The 18619-nt window shown below is 47.4% G+C and overlaps 1 protein-coding gene across 3 annotated transcripts; it reads right to left on the bottom strand.

Moving 5' to 3' along the window:
* Positions 1–12416: 12416 nt before the first annotated feature.
* On the bottom strand, positions 12417–16924 carry LOC146755011 (uncharacterized). Of its 3 annotated transcripts, XM_085526625.1 has the most exons (7): positions 16332–16924; positions 15929–15988; positions 15020–15301; positions 14827–14928; positions 13976–14119; positions 13310–13451; positions 12417–13124 (listed from the first exon to the last, which is right to left on the bottom strand). In XM_085526625.1, exons 4-7 carry the CDS (start codon positions 14843–14845, stop codon positions 13028–13030), a joined length of 402 nt encoding a protein of 133 aa, XP_085382751.1. In that variant the 5' UTR covers positions 14846–14928; positions 15020–15301; positions 15929–15988; positions 16332–16924; the 3' UTR covers positions 12417–13027. The 3 variants fall into 3 exon arrangements, with proteins under 3 accessions (XP_085382751.1, XP_085382752.1, XP_085382750.1); XM_085526626.1 differs by lacking the exon at positions 16332–16924 and having other exon boundaries at positions 15929–16301; XM_085526624.1 differs by lacking the exons at positions 14827–14928; positions 15020–15301; positions 15929–15988; positions 16332–16924 and having other exon boundaries at positions 13976–14795.
* Positions 16925–18619: the final 1695 nt, after the last annotated feature.

Raw genomic sequence — 18619 nt, 5'->3', positions numbered from 1 at the left:
TCGGCACTCACCCTGCAGCTGTTCTGTGTCTCACTCACACCACACTCACTCTGACATTTAGATCAAAAACCATGGTTAATTCATACTACACAATGCTGACAACGTTTTCTAGCTGGAATCTTAATAACACTCATACTCTGGTCGACCAGTTGCAAACGTTAATGTTTTTCCCAGAGTCGGCTTGACACATGGTACCAAACACTTAAAGCAGATGATAATATTGAACATACAACCTATAAGCCCCGTGATTACAACTTGGAGAACCCAGGCTACCATTTGACAGGTTATCCACTATATCCCATACCCGTAGGAGAGACCAACCTAGGTCCCTCCTATTGCCAACAACCTGGAAGAGAGTATTTGTTCTTGTTTCCATTCATATGACATACAGTTCCCTTTAATAGGAACTCACCCAAGGAGTCTTCCTACCCCAGCTGGCAACCAAAGCCATGAGCTCACCTCCCTGGGAGCAGCACGTATGGCTGTAAACTGTGTAGGATGTCTCCTCAAGACATATGGGCTCCACTTACCATACACATACCTGGTCCACCTGTGGGTGGTCCTTGTCTGTCCCTGCAGTGATCAGGTGAGGAAGGGAGTCCTTCAGAGAAATCTCAGGGTGCGCCAAAAGTGTCTCCCTCTCAGCTGGTCCTGCAGCGAACAGAGCTGGTCCCACCTGGGCCGCCAAATTGACTACAGGAATTGAACTCTATAACCTCTATAACTGATACAGTCTCCCATGACATACTTATACCAAAGTTGAGGAAGTATGGGATAGGTGAGTGGACAGTGAACTGGGTCGAGAGGGACCTGGGCGTCCTGGAGGACGACGCATTGGCCATGAGCCAGCAGTGTGCCCTTGTAGCCAAAAAGGCCAATGGCATCATCGGGTGCATTAAAAAGAGCGTGCCCAGCAGGTCGAAGGAGGTGATCCTCCCGCTCTACTCTGCCCTGGTGAGGCCTCATCTGGAATACTGTGTCCAGTTCTGGGCTCCCCAGTACAAAAAAGACAGGGATCGCTTAGAAAGAGTCCAGTGGAGGGCCACTAAGATGGTGAAGGGCCTGGAGCATCTCCCCTATGAGGAGAGACTGAGGGAACTGGGTCTGTTTAGCCTTGAGAAAAGAAGGCTGAGAGGGGACAGGATCCAGGTTAATAAATACCTGAGGTGTGGGGGTCATAGTGGTGAGGCTGGTGTCTTTTCAGTAATGCCTGGGGACAGGATTAGGGGTAATGGGATGAAAGTACAGCATAGGAAGTTCTGCACTAATGTGTGCAATAACTTCTTTATGGTGAGGGTGACAGAGCACTGGAACAGGCTGCCCAGGGTGGTTGTGGAATCTCCTTCTCTGGAGATATTCAAGACCTGCCTGGATGCCGAGCTGTGCGACGTGGTGTAGGGAACCTGCTTTGGCAGGGGGGTTGGACTCAATGGTCTCTGGAGGTCCCTTCCAACCCCTACAATTCTGTGATTCTGTGAATATCATGGGGTGGTTTGGATGGGGAAAGACTACCCCTTTGAATGACCTTTTGTCAGGGCATGTCCTGGGATTCCTAGGATCCTCAAAATGCAGCATTGTTTCTGTCACTGAAAAATGGGGCCCTGTGTGGGACGGAGGGAGGGTCCATGAGTCCCTGGCCCACCTGACTGAGTATTTCCATGGTCTTAGCAAAGACATACGTACAACTTGAGAATGACAGCTAGCTGCGTTCATGGTGGCATGGCCACTGCTGATGGCCTTGAACTGTCTGAACATAACTGAAGAGGCTCAGGCTGATGCAAATCAGCTATTGAATGACAGTGTTGAAAAACTGGAAAGACAGGTGGCAGTTTTGATTGGGAAAAAACCTAATTCAATCGTTCTCCTATGGAAGATCAGTAACATCTCTCTGGAAGACCATGGGGACCCTGTACAAGGGAATCTGTATAAAATGGACTCTGTAAATGAAGGCACTAAAAGGTCAGATTTTGAGGTTCCCTTTGGACTAGATCTATTTGAGATCTGACTGATTGTAACCAAAAAATGAAAAAATAAATGCAGGATAGGCTGGTGGGAGTGCCCTGACCAGTGTCCAACCCCCCAAACCCTGCTGACCATAATACAGCAGCTGAACTGTTGGATATAGTACAGTGGTTTAGACAGAAACCAAGAGAGCATGCCAGCATAGCTGCTCTGGTTATGGGACATGGAGGCAGAAAGCGCTGTGGTGAATGGACAGGAAATTTCAAAACTAACATCCATTACTACTCACCCTGCTCTCAGGCAAAGACTGTATGCTCTGTCCAACATAATGAGGATAGCCATTTGATCAGTGAATGATTTATGGCTGTGTGTCATATAACATGGCCAAATAAGAATGACATACCATTAAATATCAGCCTATGGTACTCTATGGAGGACTAACAAAATTATATTAGAGAATTAGGCATGAAAGAGGCAATCTATGAAGATGATTTTGAGAGCCCAGTCAATAAATTTTTCATCAGGAACGAGGGATCTCATCCTACAGCCATCACCTTTACATCAGGATGGGTCTATGTTATCCATACTGAACCCCCCAGTGGCCCTCAGGTGCTGTAATACAACAGGCTGCCCAATTGATGGGGAGACAAGAGTGCCTATGGCCAGATGCAGGCTCTGAATGGTGGTGGAAAGGTCAGAGAACCATCTGCTGCCATGACTTAGGCGTCCAGCCCCTAAGGTAATCCAGTCTGGACCCATTAGGGTCTTGAGACAACAAATGTTTAAAGACCAGATTAGAGCAGGAGTTCAGTTTAAAAAGATTGATGGACAGCATAATCAGGAAAAAATATCTGTTAAACAGGCCCAAGCACCGTGTATTTATAGTCCAACCTTTTCAGCCAAACTAGATGTGAATGTAACTCAAGAAGGGTCTGGATGGGGGCTCTGGCAGAGCCAGAGTTCTTTGTGAACCCCTATGAGGTTTTGGTCACAGGTTTGGCATGGAGCAGAATAAAGATACATCACAGTTGAAAAGCATTTATTGGCTACCTATTCTACACTACAGGTGGTAGAACCAGTAACTCAGATTTCAGAGGTTATCGTTAAACAACTCGGCCAGTCCAGGGGTGGGTAAAAGATCTAACACACATCTCTATGATGGGGGTGGCCCAATCACAAGCAGTGGTGCGCTCGGTTGTTCTGCTTGCCTGCTCCTCAAGGAGTTAGGAGAAATCTGTGCCTGCTGCGTGTTCGAGTGCATGCGCAATGCCATGTGGAGGGCTTATCACAATAAAGTTTGGCGGATTTGCTGCGTAGACCGGTCAGAACTCAGATCTGCGTTGTGCTTCCTGCGGCACCAAACGCCCAACAGTGGCAGTTCCGTGTATTGGCCAGCAGGTGGCAGCAGAGACCACGGAAAGAACGTCTGCGGGACAGACCCTGGGGATCCGTTCTCTTTTGATTATAGGGGAAGAACACAAAGATGGAAGAGGAGGGAAGGGGGAAAAAAAAAGAAAAAAAGAAAAAATCAAACCACATCAAACAAATAAAAACTTCTCCAAACGTAGCAAACGTGAATGTCTGTCAATAAATAAATGAGTAATTAAATTGATGTCCCTTTCCCGCCCCCCCCCCCCCCCCCAACTTCTGAGATGAAAAAAAACCACTTCTTTTAGAAGAAAACAGAGTAGTAACAACTTCTGTACCTACATTCACCACTCTGAGATCCTGTCTGGGTCACCCAAGGCTTGTAAATAACCACTGGGTCGGTTCTGATGTCGAGTGAATTGTTGTCAGTTCTCTCATGGTTCTCCGGTCAGTTCTCCGGTGCCAGGATCTGCCACAGGGCATTCTGACCACGGGCATCATGTTTCTACGCTGCCGCCTGCATTTAACAGGCAATGGGACTGCCCAGCATGTGCAAGGCAGCACCTCTTTCACACCACCAGAATGTTTAAGGCTGTTGGGATTGTTGTTAGCGTCCCATTAACACTGAGGCTAGAGATACCCTTAGGATTGACATTACTATTAGCATTACTTTGATGGTGCCCTATCTGGGTCATTTCCAGGGGATGTCAGGAGTAAGGCACAGTGTCAGGAGAAAAAGAACAGACTCTGTTACTTTATAAACGTGATAATAGAGAGAGTTCATTGGAAAAAATACAACTCTTAAATAATGCAAAGCATGCTTCTGATTGGATGCAGGCATCATCTGGGCTCTGATTAATATTACTTTTAAGGTAAAGATTATTGTTACCTTAATGAGTGTTTTTTGGATTATGATCAGGGTTAAGGTTCCTTTTGCTACAAACTTCTAGCATCATTTTTGTTGTTACATTTGGAGTTAGGGACGATTTTAGAATCAGGGTAAGGGTTAGGATTAGAGTTACATTGCGGGTTAATGCTGTTATCTTTACAGCTCCTGTGAGGGTTGGGGTCTGGGTCAGGTGTTTAAAAAATGAAATGAAAAAAGAATTAAAAAAATATATTGAAAGCTTCAGATTTCATTAATCTTTGTGGAAATCATATAATGTGCAACTCAGATCTACCTCTTCGTGCAGTGACTGCCTGTAAATTTGCTAGAGCCTAATATAATATGGCCTTGTGCTTTCCGCTAACTCACCTTCATTTCATTTTCATTAAATATGCTTGGTAGTCAGATTTTGGTGTGTGGATATTTTAAAACAATCTAACTGACATTGGCAAAAAATTAAAAATAATAAAAAAAAAGCATGACAGCATCAATTGCATCAATTTTTATAGATAAGATAAAGAAGAGCAGTTTTCCTTCATTTTCTGTGCCTCTTTACTTTCTTACCCTTTCCCCTTGTGTGAGAAACTCTCAAAGTCAAAGATTTCTAGTTAGGCAAAGATGGCAGCAATAGCAGCAGTGCTTATTCATTATTGCAATACTGCGCGCACATCCCCTATTGGCAAGGGAGAAAATGCACACCAGTCAGTGAAATCAATTCTGTTCTATGCCCTAAACCCAATGCAGGTAATGCTCTCATGGCTCTCATTGGTTGAGCATCTCAGGCTCACAGACTCCTCAAGAGTGTTGCTAGGATTCATTTCCATATAAGGTCAATTACCAACCTCTTGTTTTTAGGTTTGCCTTGTACTTTTCTGCGGACAGAGAAGGGCAATTTTTCCAAAAGTCAGTACATTCATTCTGTCCTGTGCTGGGCTCTACCCACCCTGTGTATTTATCTTGTGCTTGTCTCAATTCTACCCATGTCAGAATGCCCCCAGTCTGAACTTAACTCTGTTCAGCAACTTTCTTGGTGGAAAAACTACTTATACAGCTGTTTTACAAGAGGGTTATACATTCAGTTAGGGCCTACACTATGTACTGAAAAAACTGGAAACTTCAACTGCAAAAACACAGTCTACCTCTCCCATCTGTGCAGCCTTGCAGACCCAGAGCATGCCAGGTTATTTCTGCTTTCATAGCATTTGCATGCTGTAGGGTGAGCAAAAGGTTCTGCTGCTTGATTCTTCTGCAAGAGCTGCCTACCGGCAAATGGTTGCAGGGATGGAGGATGTGACAGAAAGCATTTGTCTCCACAAGAGCAGAGTTACATTCAGTGCAGAGAGTGTGAGAGTCAGGTTGGTGTGGAAAAGCACTGACACGCTGGGGATGATGCAGTGCTCACATGTCTAACACTCACAGACATTACTGTCAGAAGGATGGTGCTGTGTTGTGCTTCTACCTTTGGCAGCCCCTGGAGAAATGCTGTGGCACACAGAACACCTTCGTATTGCACTGACTGCTGCCATGCAGCATGGATTTAACACACCAAATCCAGAGGAGCATGACTGCATCTAACTGCCCTGAGAAAAACTACTGTAGCTGAAGAGATGAGGAGGCAGCTGCTCATCTGCAGAACAAGCAGTACTGCCAGACATTGGGCCAGGTGAGCACCTCCTGATGCAGCGTGATGATGACAGGGCTGGAGATGATCTGCAAAGCCAGCTTAAAAGTGGGAGACGTGAGTCAACATGGCAGGAGGACAGAGGTGTTAGGGAGCAGCCAAGGCATCAAAGAGTATCAAAAGGCTTTGAAAAGTATCACAAAGCAACAGCCAGGAAGACTGGGATTATCATGAGCAGCAACCTGGATGCTAGAGATTATTTGCTCCCATACAAAATGCTGCAGACATCCCAAAGCCAGGCAAAATGGGAACCCAGAGCTCTGCCTGCACGAACCCCACAGCCAGAGTGTTGCAAGCTGAGCTGCCTTGCTGTTTGTTGCATTCATCCCAATCCCTGTGAATGAAGACTCGGAATGCAGTCAAGGCGATGACTGAGCATAAAATACAGGAGGGCTTGAGAGGTCAAGGGTGAAGACTCGGAATGCAGTCAAGGCGATGATTGAGCATGAGTGACTTTATTCAATAAAAGACAGGAGGGCTTGAGAGGTCAAGGGTGAAGATGGGACTCCTCTTGTCAAGATGAGAGTGGCTCAGAGCTGGTGCTGCTGCCTGGTGCCTGGGACTGGCAGCCTGACTCTAAGTCCCCATCTAAGATGCTCAGCTTCACCTCACTGATGCTGACCTGCTCCTGCATGGTGGTGCTGCTGTTGGGGCACTCGGGCTGTGCTTGGGATGGGCAGCACTGCAAAGGCGCTGGGTCACAATCCAGGCAGGTGACTGCTGTGTCTGGCAGGCTCAGGTCAGCATCTTCAGCAGAGCCAGGAGATATGAGAGCATGAACGTGGATGAGCCCCTTGTGTCCATCACTGTTACCATGTGGAAGGCTGTCATCCTAATTGCAGCGATTCGTGCTTAATAAGAACTCTCCATTGATGGAAACACACTGCACATCACTACTTGGTTTGGATCTTTGGGGTTGACAAGGGCTCGAATCACCTAGGAAGGCATAGAAACACAAGGGTTAGTGTCAAACATTTGCAAGTTGAATCATGAAAGGTTGTTGATATTTGGTAATGGAGTGGCAGCAGGAAGAAGCAAATAGGCTTCAAGCAACAGAGCCACTGTCTTGAAAGTGATCCTCGTGCAGGTCCAGCTCGTGTGTTGTTTCACTGTAATCTGCTTCTTTGGGTCTACCTAGCGGGCAGCAGCACTCGAGCTGTTACTGATATCACTGAAAAGAACTGGAGACAATCGTTCTATTCCTAAGAGCTTCAAGGTGCCTAGAAGCACAAATAGAAACCAGCAGTATTTCATCACTTCACCAAAAGGAAGGTCAAACACCTGAGCTGTGAAGAGCAGTTACAGAACCTATGCATAAGATCACACCAGACATACTTTGTTCTAACAACAGTTATGGCACATAGTCCATTTCCTTCAATATTCCCAAAATGAAATGATGTGGAGCATTACAGGGAAAGAAACACTGCACACAGACACTATGACCCTGATTATACTCAAGCAGCAGACTTAAAACAAGTCAGAGTTTTAGATTCCAGGATATTTCAGGACCTATCATGTGTGAAATTCAGTTACACAACAGTGCCTAGGTGCCTGCGTTTCAAGCAACTTTCAGATCACAATGATGTAAAATAAAAACAAATTCAGTGCAGAAATAGCAATCCTGTACCTTAATACTCATGAGATTATCCATTTTTTACAGCACTCTGACTAAGTTCTAAAACTTGCTCATCCCAGTTCACTTCAACAATTTCCACCAATTCAAGCAATGCAGTTCTGAGATCCTATGTATGTTAGGCAGATAGAATTGAACAGTGCAGAAATAGTCTCTGACAGCTTTAAGAGCTCCGTTCTGCTTACAAACTCTCAGTCGAAAATTATTCACAGTTTTAAGGAAATGAACTCCTGAAGCAGTTGGATCATCTGCCATTTGCCGCATTCTGCTTCTTGGCATCATGATTAGCACAAAGGGTTTTCTGCTGTCCTGCAGAGATGGACAAAGTCCTGCTTACAAATGGACCAAGTTCCAGTGTACAGCAGAGTTGGTACCAGACTAACAAGCCACGTCATTCAATTCATTTGCTCAGGTTGTTATGCACTCAGAAAGGAAACAGAACTAACTGTTGAATTCTGAAGGTAATCTGTGGGGTCCTGTAGAGAGTGTTTTTTTACAGCTAGTTAGCTGAGAAGGGTCGTAAACATGGTGCGGTTAATCAAGCAGCCATTACACCTGCAAAGACAGTGAGAACATCAGGATGCCCTGTGATGGTGAGAAACTAGCCATGGTTCTGGGAACTCAGCAAGGGAGTATCTTTCAGGATGATAACAACAAGCTGTTAAGATACTTGGGGATGGTATGTAATTGGGAACCAATGATGAGCTCCACTTTTGCAATATGTATGAGCTAATTATCTGTATTATAAATGTACACGCAGCCAAGGAATAAACGAGATTAGCTGATCATATGTCAATGACAGGTGTGGTCGTTCTGCAACATACATACATCAAATGAGATGAGATGAAAGGTCTTTTCTCATGGTATATTGATGAACAGGGTGAAGATACTGCTAAACAAGTTTCTTCCCAGCAGGGAAGAAATGAGGATTTTGGAGTGCCTCTAGATAAGGTAGCCGGAGCCATAGAGAAGGCTGGAGTACCAGAGTACATGAGGGAAATAATGCTAAAACATTGTGCACTTCAGAATTGTAATGCTACAGCTCGTGGCATTCTAAGTACTTTGAGGAGTAACTGGACAATAGAGGAGGCGTTACACAGATTATCAAGCATTCCCACAGGGGCTCAGGCTTTCATAGTTGAGGCTATTAAAGAGCTAGGGGCAGGATTAAAGGCACAGGCTGAGGCTTCTCAGAATCAAGTGTCAGCAGCTCTTGCACCCTTACAAGCATCTGCGGTAACCAGTGCAGGCCCAAGCACCTCTGTTAAATGTTTCCGGTGCGGCGTTAAGGGACATTTGCGACGGAATTGCCAAGCTGTCGGTGTGTGGTGCCAGAACTGCCGCTCGGAAAACCACAACACCGTCACATGCCGTCACCGGTCAAGAAACCTCCAGCCCAGCGCACAAAAGAACAGCAGCCGCGCTCTGACACAACCAGCCGTTCCCAGCCAGCGGCCACCTGCCGCCCCCCCCCACGTCGCTCGCCGCATTGTCGGCCTCTACGGCGCCCCCTCCCTCTGCTCCGCCCACGTCGTTCTCTGCGCCTCGCCATGCCATGCCGCCCCTCGTCGTGCGCGGCTGCGTCTGTGCAGCCCGTGTGTAACGTGGTTAAAGACACGGACGGACCGAAACCAGGGGATCGTTTTGACCCCGGTCCAGTAGATCCAGAAAGAGAATCGGCTGCATTTCCTCCTGATGATACTTTGAAGGGAGCAGGAACGACAAATTTCCCTACAGCGTACTGTGATGTCTTAGAGCAGTGCAGAAAAGAAACAATATTAAGAGGTGACGCTGACACGTTGCAAACCTTTCCTAATCAGGTCCCCCATTTGGAATCTCTGCCTTGTGAGGCAGTGAAGGAGCTAAGGGAGTCAGTGAGAACATACGGAGTTCAGTCAGCCTTTACATACAATCTTTTGGTTGCAAACAGTGACAGTTACTCTATGACCCCTCACGATTGGAAAACTGTGTTAAGGATGATCCTCTCTCCTACGCAATACACCGTGTTTGTGACTGAATACCAGCTACATAATTTGACTGATACCTCTTTGCCTCAAACTGGGACAAATCCATGTGTCACAGCACCTCTTCAACTGTGTCAGACAGATGTCACTCACGTTCCTGAATTTGGCTGTCTAAAATATGCACATGTAACAATAGATACTCATTCTTCTTATGTATTTGCCACAGCACATACAGGTGAACACAGTCATGACACCCATAAACACTGGTTATCTGCTTATGCTGCTATAGGAATTCCACATACTACAAAAACAGATAATGGGCCTGCGTATACCTCTAAGGCCACTCGAACTTTCCTCCAAGAAGGGGGTGTTAAACATACTACGCCCATTGCTCATTTTCCCACTGGACAAGCTATCACTGAGCACATTTATCAAACACTGAAATCCATTCTTATTATTAAACAAAAAAGGGGGAATATGGGAGACACACTACAAGAAATATTATGCAAGGTTTTGCTTGTTTTACTTGTGCTGAATTTTTTGAAAATATTATGTAAGGTTTTGCTTGTTTTGCTTGTGCTGAAGTTTTTGAATCATGTTCATAGAGATACAGCTTATGTGGATCGTCATTTTGAGGCTTCCCCGGTGCTAAAGGAACAGCCTATGGTTAATGTTTGGAATATGGCCACAGGACTTCGGGACTGTCCCCTACCACTGACAACTTGGGGTCATGAATATGCTCGTATTTCCACAGGGACTGGCCCTATGTGGGATCCAGCATGATATGTTTGGTCTCATCTGAAGGCAGAAAATAGCATCCAGCCTTCATAGTAATTGTAATTGTGTGTTTCTTACTTAGTGATATTGCTTTGTAACTTGCTGTGTTATAGATAATATTAGTAATAGTTTGACATAGTGTGTGATTTTCTGCTTTACCAATGCAGTCTCAAGAAGTAGAGTTTAAGGCATTAGCTAGGATGTTGTGTGCTTCTTCTATTTTAGTAATAGATCAGATGTGTATTAAATAGGATTTGATCTAATCAATGCTAGAATCTACAGGAATAGCTCTTTTAATGTTTTAGTACTGTTTGGTTATGATGTTATTAGCCTATTAGTTAGCTTTTCTTAATTTGCAAAGACAAAACCTGGAAAGGAATCCCAGGCAAAGAGATGACCCTGTATCATAGAATAGATACCTCTCTTACATCCAACTAATTGGGATTTTTGAAATATAACCATGCATCATTTTAGACAAAAGTGCATGCTAATAGAACTAAATTTGATAGTTTATTCTGTTTTCCAAGCAGGTGTTCCACTTGGGCTCTATATCACGCACTGGCCATGTGGATATGGTGTACAACTGGAAGAAATCCTTCAGACCCTGAATGCAGGAGAGAATCTGTGATGGGTGAGAGAGGAAATGTGCACCTTGAAGCAGGGGACGCCCTGCTGGCACTACCTGTCGCATCCACCACCAACATGAATTGCTGTTTCTCAAGGGTCAATAAGTAATAATGCCCCTAGTGATACTTTAGTACATATGTCCTCTAAAATTGGTTCTATTTGACATGTTACTTCATAAAATTGCACGATCATTAATCAATTATTAGCCCGGATAACTCAGTCGGTAGAGCATGGTTATGAGCATCCTAAAAGCATTTATTGCACAAATTTTAGTGGTCATTAAAATCAATATATCAGAGTATATGAAAATTGAAGACTTTTCCTGATCAGTTACAGATTAACACAATGGGACCCTCACGGATTTATTTTCAGGTTGCAGAAACTCAGGTTGCAGTACAAACATGTTTGTTCTTTTTAGTGGGTTTAACAGTAATGTTGTGTTGTATTTGACTTGTCTCTTTTTTCATTTTTAGAGTATTGTCAATAGAGGCCTTGATTGAGTTATAATAGTTATGTTATTAATTTAAGTAGTGTTGCTATTCTATAGGCAGTATTGTAAGAAGAATTCTATGGAGCGTCCGTCATGGATCCAGATGAGAAGTTCACAGAACAGCAGCTACGAAGCAGGATAAAACTACATGAGAACTGATTGAACAAATGAACTGAACTGCTTGTTAAATATGATTAATCTGTCGTTAAATCAAACCCTTTTTCAGACTAAAAGAAAACAGGGGAAATGTAGAGAGTGTTTTTTACAGCTAGATAGCTGAGAAGGGTCGTAAACATGGTGCAGCTAAGCAAGCAGCCATAACACCTGCAAGGACAGCAAGAACAACAGGATGCCCTGGGATGGCGAGAAACTAGCCATGGTTCTGGGAACTCAGCAAGGGAGTAGCTTTCAGTTGATAACAACAAGTTGTTAAGATACTCGGGGATGGTATGTAATTGGGAACCAATGATGAGCTCCACTTTTGCAATATGTATGAGCTAATTATCCGTATTATAAAGGTACACGCAGCCAAGGAATAAACGAGATTAGCTGATCATGTCAATGACAGGTGTGATCGTTTGCTTTTCTCCCGCCGTTCTGCAACATCGTTGCTGTTTAGTGTCACTGGGTTCGTTAAACTGCTGTTCATTCTCAGATCGTTGTTTTTTTTTCATTTTTTCCCTCCTAGACCCACTCGCAATCTTACTTCCCTTCCCCTCTCAACCGCGCTGCACCGCGCTGTTAGAGAGGGGAGGTTCTTTGTTCCTTCTCTCCCTGGGTTTGTTCCCACTGTCACCGAGTGAGCTCCAGAGAGAACTCCGTGACACAAACTCATTGCAAAGTCTAAGCTAGAAGAAGCGTCACCTCAGTGTATCCCAGAAAAAGAACAGCGTTGAGATTTTAATTGGTTTTGGTTTTTTGTTTTATTGAGGGTGGGTTGTTTTTTGTTGGTTTTTTAGGGTTTTTTTTCTTTTTTGTCTTTTTTTTTTTTGGGGGGGGGGGGGGGAGGGAGGGGTGGAGGGGTGCGAGGGGAAGGGAGAGGGAGGGGACAGTTGTTTGGTTGTTTTTAATATACAATAAAGCTATGCAGTTCCGCTGTCAGTCGCCTCAGAGAGTTCCCGAAGGAGCTCAACCACATTCTGCTCAACATCGAGTTGTTCCATTGAGTGGAGCAATGGTAGTCTTGCAGATGGAGCAATGCAGGAATTCTGACAGGATCTCCAGGTGTATCCAGTTCATCAACTGAAAGCTCCGCAACCAAATTGGAAGGGACCAGTCCTCTTGTGCCATCTGTCAACTCTCCCTGAAACCAGCCATTCTCACCCACATCTCCAAAGACATTACGCTTTGTCCGGCAGTCAGAGGAAGCTCGTTTTCTGGGTCCTCATTAGGACCTTCAACAGGAATGTAGCTGTGTCGAGCTAAGAATCTTCAAACTGCTGGTGATACCTGTCCTGGAGAATGCAGGGTGAAGGACAAAAGCTCTGCTCTCACATTCAGGCCATCCTCTGACAGAAGGCAGCACTCAGGACTGTTCCCAAGGATCTCTTTCATGGCTTTCAGTTCAAGCTCCTGGTCTTCCAGATGACCTTGAAGACTTCGGGCCTCTTCAATGGCAGAATGGAATGGACTGGAGCTATTACGGAGATTCTTGTTTGACTGGGTCAGAGTCTGTCTCGTTGCCTTCCCCAGCTCCATCTGCTGCTTCTGCTGCTCTCTTTTCCCTCTTGCGTGCTCTGTGAGAATGAGTTTCAGAAAGCACTACTCAGTGACAGGAAATAAGGGGAAACTTGAAAGACTTTGCAACCTAAGTCCTGGCAGTGTACTGCCAGCGGCTGATTTGGCCGTCCAGGATCCTGGCACCACAAATGCTTCATTGCCAAATGCAGCAATAAGGTGTTCTGGGGAAAGGCCAACTCACAGGTAGTTTTTGAGCACCCATATCACAGTACCAACAGCCAGCACCAGCGCAGGCAGCAGCATCGCTGAGACCGTCACCGGAATGCGGCGCTTCCGCAAAGATGTGTGAGCAGCAGCCTCTGTGCTTTTGCCTGTGTTCATCCCTGGAAGAAATGAGACAATGTCCCACGTTACCTTCAGCTGCGCTACAGATAATCTCTCAGTGTGCTTCATGGACCCAAGAGGTCATTTTGTCAGTGGGTGCCTCCGTCTCTGGTGCCGAAGCACCGGAGGACAAGAAGGATTGCTTCCACCTCTTGTTGGGTACGGAGAGGCTGCACAGGCACTACCCATGTCCTCCTCTGGGCCGAGAGCTGGGGCTGTACTCTGGGGTCTGGGCTTGGTCCGTGGGGAGAGCTACAGAGCAGAATCCCTCATGCTTTCCCCGGCATGCGTGTCCTGAGCTCTCCTGTGGGACGCCCCCCAGGCTGAAGGTCAGGCTTCAGCCAGCACAGGCCACAGCCAGAGCCAGCCCAGGGGAGAAACACTCCTGCTTCTTTTACATGTGCTCTATGCTCACACGCTCAGGTCTGGCTGCTGACCTGGTGTGCAAGAGCTGGCAGCAAGAGCCTGCAGGCACGCAGTGACTCTGGTTTGTGACACCGTATGATCATGGGACAGAAATTACCTGGCATGCCGGTTGGTGCTGCCTGCATTCCTCTGTCCGGGACGGGCAGTGTGGGATATCCGCCTTCCTGCAGTGCATCCGGGACCGGCAGTGTGGGATATCCACCTTCCTGGAGTGCATCCGGCTCACTTTGTTGGTCCGTTCCTTTAGAAAGAAAGCAGGGCAGTAGGATTGGGATGTCACGTGCCCTCATCGAAAACTGAGCTTCTCCAATCCCGAGCTCAGGTAAAGTCAGGCCCCCCCCCAAGTACACTGTGAGCCCCTCTGTTACCCAAGGGCATTTGGGCCCTCCCAGCTATTGGACAATGCTGACTCCCTCACACCTCTTGAGAAATCAGCTCCTGTGCAAGGCCCTCACATACTGTGCTGTCACCAGCCCATCACAGCCAGGTAGCTGCAGGCTGAAATCCAAGCTCTAACACACAGTCCAAGCCTTCAGAATTAGCATCTCCACCTCATTTCCAGCATTAGCAAAGGCAGCCAACCCTGCTTGGGATGCTCCTCCTGCCTTGAACTTGCTCAGCTGCACGGAGGGCTTTGGATGAACAGAAGCACAGCGCTTGCCACTTTGCCACTTGCTGCCATCTGGGTGCCAATGACTGCACAAAGCAGCTCTGACAAGTAATGGTTGTGCTGGGGGAGCAGCTGCCTCTGGGTCTTGTCTGGATGCAGACCATCTGGCAGCAGACCAGCTCTGGTGCTTGACAGCACCTGCAAGGTGATACACGGAACATGGCTGCAGCACGGCTCTGACCCATCCCTTCCTGCTGTGCAGGCTACAGCCTGCCCACACCTGTATATCACACCTCAGCTTCCCAGGTCCCACAGTGAACAGACTGAAGTATACCCACCACGCTCTGCCTTCTCCATTTCCTTCAGCAGTCACTTCAGGAGACGGGATGAGCCCTGAGAGTATTTTCCTCGATTGGATTCATCCTCTTCTCTTTCTGGACCTTAACAGAATGTATGAAGTTAAATATCATGTGCATGAAGTTTTGAAGATCAGCGGCGAGTCAGCCAAGTCAGTGAAGACAGAGTACTCACTGCTGGGATTCCAGCTGGGCTCCAGCACAGGAGGAAACCGATGACCGGGCAAGGCCCACACTGGGGGCACTTCTGCAACCAAAGACCCATGAAAAGTTTCAGTCACACACTACAGCATCAACTGAGTAGCAGAGCGTACAGGGTACTGTGCCATGAAATGGCACTGAAATGGGCAGCAAAAGCTCTCTAAAGAATTTCAAAGCTATGACGTACTTGCACGATCCGACAGAGTTTCAGTTCCAGAACTCAGAAAGGAAGCTGGATCAACTCCTCTAGTCAAATCTGCAAAGGAACACAGGACGGAGCAACTGCTACTGAGCATCCTTTCAGCCACAAGGTCACAGGATGCAATTAAAGCCAGGGATTCCTTCACAACACTATTCTCTCCCTTCCGCACAGGAGCGCCTCGGAAACAGTTCCGGGCTGCCTACAGGGGCCTCACCATCATGCTTAACTAATCCTGTGTGGAACTGCCCAGAGGAACGCCCTCCTGGAGTTCACCCCAGCTCTAAACTGCATGGAGTGGGGTAAACCTCAGCTTTGGTAAGCCACTTCCTGGAGACACAGCTGTCATCACGGATAGAGGAGTAATGTTCCCATTGCATGTGCCCATCTCTCTTTTCCTTAGTGAGCTGCAGTGGTGGAAGTGGCTCAGGTAATGACACGGGGGGGAAATTCCAAAGCTGCACAGAGGCCAGAGGCAACCTGCTGGCTGGTATTCCACAGCTTTCCAAATACTGTCTCCAGGCCGTGGGAAACAATTCTCAGGGACCTCGTGGAAGAACACTTGGCCCCTTGAAAGTTTCTTACAAAGCCAACACAATGCTGACAGCACGGAGCTCCCAAGAAACGATGACCATCCCAGCCAAATATGAACAAATATCAAGGAAATGAAGCCTGCTGATTTACCTCCAGTCTCGCCCTCGGGATCATAGGCAGGATTCAGTTCTGCAGATTCACCGGCAGGGCCTGCAGACACAAGTGTGATCAGACACAGGTGAGGAGAGCTTCCGGCACATGTGCGGGCCTCCTTTTCCCTGAGTGACCTGTAGGGTCTGGCGGTGGTTGGGGAATGCCACAGCCCGAATACAAAGGTCTAGGCTCCCTCAGCTGCAGAGGGGCAGCGGTAACCTTCCCACTGAAATGTTGCAGCTCTCCGAGAGAAAAAATACTCATGGCTCATCTGTGCAAACCCTTCCGGGCACAAACAGGCTTGGAAGACCTGGAGAGGATCTCCAGTAAAATTGCACCCAGGTAAACCATGAGAGCATGAACGTTTCAGCCTCCAAGGAAACAGACACTCACAACTTACCCCTGGGTTGTCCCCCAGGCACAGGCATGAAGTCCGGATACAAAGGAGCATCTGGAAAGGGAGCACGAAGCTCATCATCTAGAATCAAGAACAGATGAGATAAGTTCCCACTTATATACACTATATGGTGTGATCTCCTTCTCCCTCAGTAACTGGATGTGGGGCATGGGAGAATAACTCAGGTCATGATTTCCAAAGTTGCAGGGTGGACGGGATGACCCGTAGGCTGGCACCTGGCAGCGTATGCAGTGCTCTCTCTGGGCCACGTGCCACATCTCTCACAGATTACGTGGAAGAAGATGCAGCCCCCCAGGGCTTTCTTACTGGGAGGCCTCTGATGGACAGCAAGGTCACACTGAGGCACTGGAGGAAAGCACACCTGTCTCTTCCCCTGGGCTGTGGACTGGGGCTCTGGCTTGGAAACTGGGGAGTGCCATGAGCCTGAAGCAGAAATGCTCATGCATGCCCAGAACGCCTCTTCTGAACTCTCCCCGGGCATCTCCCAGGACGAAGGCTGTGCTGCAGCCAGCAATTAGCAGAGCTACAGCCTGGCATGGCTGGAGCCAGCCCTGGGGAGCAGCGCAGCCACGGGCTCTTGCCCAGCTCCTGCAGTGCTGCCCATTACCCCCTACCCAGCAACACCCCCATGGAAGGCAGGCCCCAGGCAAGTGTACTACAGGGCCGTGGGGACACAGCCTGACTTCTTGCTCCCAGCGCTGCTCAGTTTGGGTCCCATCTCTACCCACTCACCTGCTCCCCGTGCTCGCCACGGAGCAGCACAGCTCTCCTGAAAACTCATGGCCACCAATAGGAGGAAGAGGACAAGGCGGGCAGGGTCCATGGCCGCCCCCACACTTGCACCACGCTTCCAACACCACCGCTGCAGCCACAGTGAGTGTTGCACTGAGCCAAGCCTGCAGCCAGGCCTTGTGAGCTCATGACGCAGTTCAGCACAGTCATAGGATGGGTCATTGTGACCTCACATCTCTGTGATTCCAGGTGGTGGCTCCCCGCAGGTTGCTGCTCTTGTGATGCACTGCACCAGGGCTGTGGGGCTGGTGCTTACATCATAGAAATGCAGAATCATAGAATGGCTTGGCTTGCAAGGGACAGTGAAGAACTCAGAACCCCAGCCCCACTGCCTCGGGCAGAGATGCCACCCACAGAGTCTTGCTGCCCAGAGCTCCATCCAGCCTGGCCCTGAACACCTTCAGGGATGGAGCATCCACAACTTTGCTTGGCAAACTTTTGCAGAGCTTCAACAACCCCAAGAAGGCATTATTTCCAGCCTGGTGCACCACCTCAGGCCACAGAGGTAGTGACGCAATATGCACAGGTTATCCACGCGTGTGAAACGTGCTGCAATTAAGCAAGCCAAGCAGATAAATCCTCTCCAGTGTGGAGGATGATGGCTGAAATACAAGCTGAACTGCTGAACCAGGCACCAATGGGGCTTATGTGTTTGCGTCAAAAGACAAAATACCAAGCAGAGAGCATGGGAATCAAATGTTGTTTCTGAAGCAGAATTAAGAAAAAAAAAATTGATTTCACAGTCTGACAACAACCCTCCTCCTCTGCCCCCTTTCCCCCAGCGCACCCCTCCCTTCCTTCCCTCTTTGTTTAACAAAGACTTTGAATAAAATCATCATATCAATACTACAATTGCTGGCCTGGGATTATTATCGCCTCTTTGGGGTTCCTGGACAGGAGAGGTGCACCCCACTGATTTCAGCGGTCCTACCTGGGTGGTGAGGTGACTTCTTGGGATGGCTGATAGGAAACTGTTACATAAAGGATGGGCTCTATGAAAGCTAAGGCACAGGTATTGACTCCTGCTGTCTCAGTAATTTCGTGCACAGACAGAGGCAAGGGAATTTAATTCTTGCTTTGGGGGGTCTCTTGAGTCTCAGGTGAGTCTTGGGACTCAGGTGAGTCTGGGAGCGCGCTGTTGCTGTATGGTACCCTGTGCACTTGATGAAGTGCCAGCAGCACACCCCTAATAATCCGAGAATCAGAGCGAGGTACTCCAGAGGGAATGGGCCCTAAATCCAAGAATTGTGTGAGCTGAGTAGTTCGCAGCATCATTCTGGAGATAAGGGGAATAGGAGCTCCCAAGTACAAGGGAAAAGCATCCCCAGAATTGTGCCTGAAGATAAGCCCCTTGGGGAGAAGCTTCAGAATTGGAAAAATAATCCCAAAACTGGGGACAAGAAAAGGAAAAAGATGTTTAAATATTGTATACAAAAAGCCTAGAGAGCCACTAAAGGGAAAATCATTATTTTGACCAA

This window comes from Coturnix japonica, chromosome 37 (genome assembly GCF_054131305.1).
Source record: "Coturnix japonica strain WE chromosome 37, WE-NBRP24, whole genome shotgun sequence".
In the NCBI taxonomy this organism is placed as follows: domain Eukaryota; kingdom Metazoa; phylum Chordata; class Aves; order Galliformes; family Phasianidae; genus Coturnix; species Coturnix japonica.
Note: the sequence above shows the minus strand (reverse complement) of the source record. Positions and strands in the feature narration are given on the sequence as shown.